This window comes from Microtus ochrogaster, linkage group LG5 (assembly GCF_000317375.1).
Source record: "Microtus ochrogaster isolate Prairie Vole_2 linkage group LG5, MicOch1.0, whole genome shotgun sequence".
Taxonomy (NCBI): Eukaryota; Metazoa; Chordata; class Mammalia; order Rodentia; family Cricetidae; genus Microtus; species Microtus ochrogaster.
Window position 1 is genome coordinate 30,701,530 of NC_022031.1, and position 4,883 is coordinate 30,706,412.

At 43.7% G+C, this 4,883-nt stretch overlaps 1 protein-coding gene across 1 annotated transcript in view; it reads left to right on the plus strand.

Annotated features, from left to right (window-relative positions):
• Positions 1 to 442: 442 nt before the first annotated feature.
• Positions 443 to 4,883, plus strand: part of Mdn1 (midasin AAA ATPase 1) — a 124,396-nt gene continuing 119,955 nt past the window's right edge. Inside the window, exon 1 of the mRNA XM_013351852.2 lies at positions 443 to 648. Coding sequence (XP_013207306.1) covers positions 547 to 648 — 102 coding nt within the window. The 5' untranslated portion in view covers positions 443 to 546. The remainder of the gene's footprint in view (positions 649 to 4,883) is intronic.

Here is a 4,883-nt window from a genome sequence, read left to right on the forward strand (position 1 = left end):
CCTGTCTCGAAAGACAACACAAAACAAAAAAGTGCATCAAGGGTTCTTCTCTCACAATAAGGCACTTTTCTGTGGGCGATAATCTTGGACAGCGAATCTGCTTATCGTTCACATCTAATCCCGTTGGGGAAAATCGGTTTTTTTTTTTTTTTTTTTTTTTTTTTTTTTTTTTATTTAGGGTTTCTTTGTGGTTTTGTAGCCTGTAAGCATTTCCTAGATTTATTTTGCTAACATGTATATAGGTGTTCATTCAGAAAGTACTGTCCATTGAGTTTGTGCTTTTTTTTTGGGGGGGGGGGGTCGTGCACTGATAACAAATCAGTTATCCCGCAAGCCTCAAAAGCCATTTCCGCCTCACTTCCTACTAGCAGCGTCCCCGCCGTGACGCATTTCCGCCGAGGTGGGCGTAGCAGCAGTAGCGCCGCCGCAGGTTGATGACGTCGGTGGAGTCCTTCACCACGTGTGCGTCCGCTCGCCGGTTTTAGGGGCTTTCCTTGCTGGTCCGTTTTCGGCGGCGACTCCGCGGCCCACAGCGGCCGGGAGACCATGGAGCACCTCTCCGTGGAGCTGCTGGCCGGGCCTCTGAGGCTAATCGCCGACAAGAACGAGAAGAGCTGCGGCGAGCTGACCAAGTTCCTGACCAAGGCGGTGAGCACGGGCGAAGGGAGGCGGGCCCGGGCCGGGGAGCTCGGGTGTCCCCAGAAAGGGCTTTTGTTATTCGGGGTTAGCTCCTGTTCCCTGCCCGGCCGGCGCTCAGACCGTGGTGGGGAGCGTGCACTTTCCGAAAGGAAGAGAGTTGGTTTTTTTGCGAGGCTGCGTCTGTGTGCCCTAGACACGTGCATTGCCTGCGCCGCCCCTTCCTTTCCCCACCCCTCGTTTGCTTGCAGCATGTTTTTCTTTCTGACTTTGGCCCTTCTATTTGGCACATTGACGGACATCGATAGCATTTTTTCCAGGGCGCAAGTCTCAGTGAAGAACTGAGACAGATAAATCTGGTCTCAGCATCAAGGGAGTTTGCATAGATTTCAGAGTCGGTTCGTAAGCATACAAACAACTGAAGTTCAAAACAGACACCTAACTTTGGGAATTGGATGGTGAAAACAATGTTTTTTTTTCCAAATAGGTCTTGGGTTTTCAAGAGACTTGCCTTCTTGACTACTGTCAGAGTTGAGCATCCTTACTAGCAACTTTTCACTTTGCCTTTTAATTTCGTTTTATTTTTCCCTACCTATTCTATCCGTAAGCTTGAGACTAGAAAAGTGTGATTTTAATTTTGTGAAACTCATTCGGTTGCAAATGCATTAGGTACGTAAACACTCCGTTGTTTAGTAACAGCAGTCTAGCGGGTCCAGTGGTTTTTTATCTTGTGGTCGCAAGCCTTTCCCAGTAGTCGTCTGAGACCATGGTGTAACAGATTCATAACAATAGCAAAGTTACAATCATGAAATAGCATTGAAAATAATTTTATGGTTGGGGGTCACCACAACATGAGGAATTGTATTAAAGTATTAAAGGGTCGCAGCATTAGGAAGATTGAGAACCACTGGCTTAGACTAAAGAACCTGAGTATTTCGGAGCAGAATAGAATTCACCTGAGAAAATTCTGAGAGTTTTTTTCTGGGGGCTTGAATCTATGTTCTGCTGCCGAGTTATACCCTCAGTTGAAAGGCATTTTACTTGTTTGTTTGTTTGTTTTTTTTCTGAGATGAGGTCTCTGTTATGTAGCTCTTGGTGTCCTGGAACTCGATGTGTAAATTGATTGGCCTCCAGCTCACAGGGATCCACAGAGGGCTGGGATTCCAGATGTGCCCTACCAGCCTGGACCAAAAGGCATTTCTGATAATGAAACGCTAAACTTAGTGACATCTGCTGGGCGGTGGTGGCACATGCCTTTAATCCCAGCACTCGGGAGGCAGAGGCAGGCGGATCTCTGAGAGTTCGAGACCAGCCTGGTCTACAAGAGCTAGCAGGACAGGCTCCAAAAAAACCACAGAGAAACCCTGTCTCAAAGGAAAAAAACAAAACAAAACAAAACTTAGTGACATCTGTCGCCTGAATTCCTGACCTGTGGCTTCCATACCAAAATTGCAGCATGAGTTGGCCCATGCTGTCTAGAGAAAATAGATTTTTGGTGGGTTGATTTTAAAAAAGGGGGATAATTGGTTTAGATGAGCTGACCTTGTGCCAGGAGGGTCTAGGATTACATCTTGAATTTAGAGTGTAGGTTCTGGGTCTAGAGATCTTTCCCTGGGAGAGCATTGCTCAGCATACTACAGACCTTAGAGTTAACTCTTAGCACCTAAGGAGATTCATGTTTAGGTTTTGGGAGTTGGGTTGAGAATGATTTGTATTTTTTTGGGGGGGTCTAAGATTTTAGGGAGACTAACATAAATTCACCGTTCAAGGTAAATATGTGTATTTAAATAATATAGTAATACCAAAAAGCTAGAAAGTTTCCTGGACTTAGGGAGTTTGGGAGAAACTTGTTTATGTCGTCTCCCTGACTTGTCTTTTGAATTCTAGGCAGTCTCGGGAATCTTTCAGGTTTATTCCTTTCTGTTTTGGAGAATAGCTTAGATATTTTTATTGAGGGTTTGTTATATTTAGATTTCAGCTCTTTTTGTTTCAAATTTGAGGCCGAATTTCCCTATATGTTTGGCAGCCTCAGTGCTGAGGAATCTCCCTATATGTTTGGCAGCCTCAGTGCCGAGGAATCTCCCTATATATGTTTGGTGGCCTCAGTGCCGAGGCTACCGTGTTCCCATATGTGCCCCTAGTTTGGAAACAAAAACACTTTTTTTTTTTTTTATTGATTTTTCGAGACAGGGTTTCTCTGTGGTTTTGGAGCCTGTCCTGGAACTAGGTCTTGTAGACCAGGCTGGTCTCGAACTCACAGAGATCCGCCTGCCTCTGCCTCCTGAGTGCTGGGATTAAAGGCGTGCACCACCACTGCCCGGCCTCAAAAACACTTCTTTAAAGAGTGATAAAGATGTGGAAATACTGATTCACAATGGAATTTGAGAATTGAACAATTTTTTTATTTTTTAAATCCATCTTAACTGATGGCTATCCTAATTCTAAGAGCTAGGTGCCAACTGTTAGTGGATTGGTGGGGTCATTCTGGGGATTGAATGCAGGGTCTCACACTGTACCACTGAGTTAACCTCCCACCCTCATTTTTTTTTTTTTTTTTTGTTTTTTGTTTTTTGTTTTTTGTTTTTTGTTTTTCGAGACAGGGTTTCTCTATGGCTTTGGAGCCTGTCCTGGAACTAGCTCTGTAGACCGGGCTGGTCCCCAACCGCCCTCATTCTTTGCATGTGCTTAGAACCTGTTTTGTTTGGTTTTTGAGACAGCATCTCATCTCATGCTAACCTAGAATTTACTGTATTGACTAGCCTACTATGGAACTCACAGACCCAACTGCCACTGCTTGCTTAGTCCTGGGAGTAAAGGTATGTGCCACCCTGCCTGACTTTGGTATTACTTTTTTAAAAAATTATTTTCTTTAGAGACAAGTTTCAAAAACCTTGAAGTCCAGACTGGCCTCCAACTTGCCAATTCCTGATTCTTCTGCCTCTATTTACCAAGCTCTGATTAGAGGTGCGTGTCACTAGGGTGGGCTTCTTCTCAGGCCCTGTTACAGGCATGTCACTAGGTTGGGCTTCTTCTCAGGGTCTGTGTCTATTTTTATTTTCATTCCCACTGTGATTCCTCCTCAACTTTGATCACTGTATTTACATTTAACACCAAGCATCATAGGTACTGGGACATAGCATAGCTGAAGATTCATTTATTACTTATCTATTTGTTGTTTTTTGTTTGTTTGTTTTGGGGGGGTGGGCAAGGGTTTCTCTATAACTTCTCAGACTGTCCTGGAACCTTATTTATAGACAGGTTGGCCTTGAACTCAAAAACAATTCACCTGCTTCTACCTCCTTTAATCCCTGAGTGCTGGAATTAAAGATGTGGGTCACCACTGCCTGGCTTTGCCTAGCTCTTTTTTATTAATTTTTAAAAGTGTGTGGGGTGTGTGTGTGTCTGTCTGTCCCCGTGTCCATACATTTGTGTATCTTCCTGGAAAGTACCTTTTGGGGGACTGTAGCTTGTAGACAGATTTGCTATGGAGGTGCCAACTCACAAAAGACATGGAGGCTTACTTATTATGAAAGGAAGCTTGGCCTGTACCTTAGGCTTGTCCCACTAGCTTTTATAACTTAAATTAACGCATTTATGTAAATTTACATCTGGCCTTGCTGCTTTTTAATCTCTCTTCCATCTTGCACTTCCTGTTTCCTCTCTGTCCTCTGGCATTAGGATAATGGTCAAGTCCTGGCTAGAATAGTCTGTGAGGCTGGACATTTCAGCTAACAGTCTTGAAGCTGTTCTGGATGCAGAACTCTGAGGAAACTGCAACAGAGACACTCTGTGAGGCTGGACCACCTCAGCCATCCATTTTCATTGTGTTGGTCCCCTTGCTCTGAAAACATAAGCTTTCGAAGCTAACATACATATCTGCATTAACACTTGTATGGACTGTGTGTTGTACACAAACCAGCCAAAGATTTTTTTTTTTAATTTTTTAGCAGGTAAAATGTATGTTACCTATCTTGTAGTTTTTTGGGGGGTTTATTTTTAATGTCTTTAGCCAGGATTTTTGGGGAGAAGGAGTTCCCCTGATCAAACCTGATGTATATCAAACTTGAATGAATCTACAGCCTTTCATTTTCTGTGAAAACAAAAGCATAATCTCTTCCCCAAAGCAATACATTTTCTGGCTTCCATATTAAAGTTAAGGCATTTCTAAAGTATCTAGACTGGTGAATCCACAGTTCCTCCTACAGTCCCCTGTTTCTAGACTGGTTAATCCACAGTTCCTCCTACAG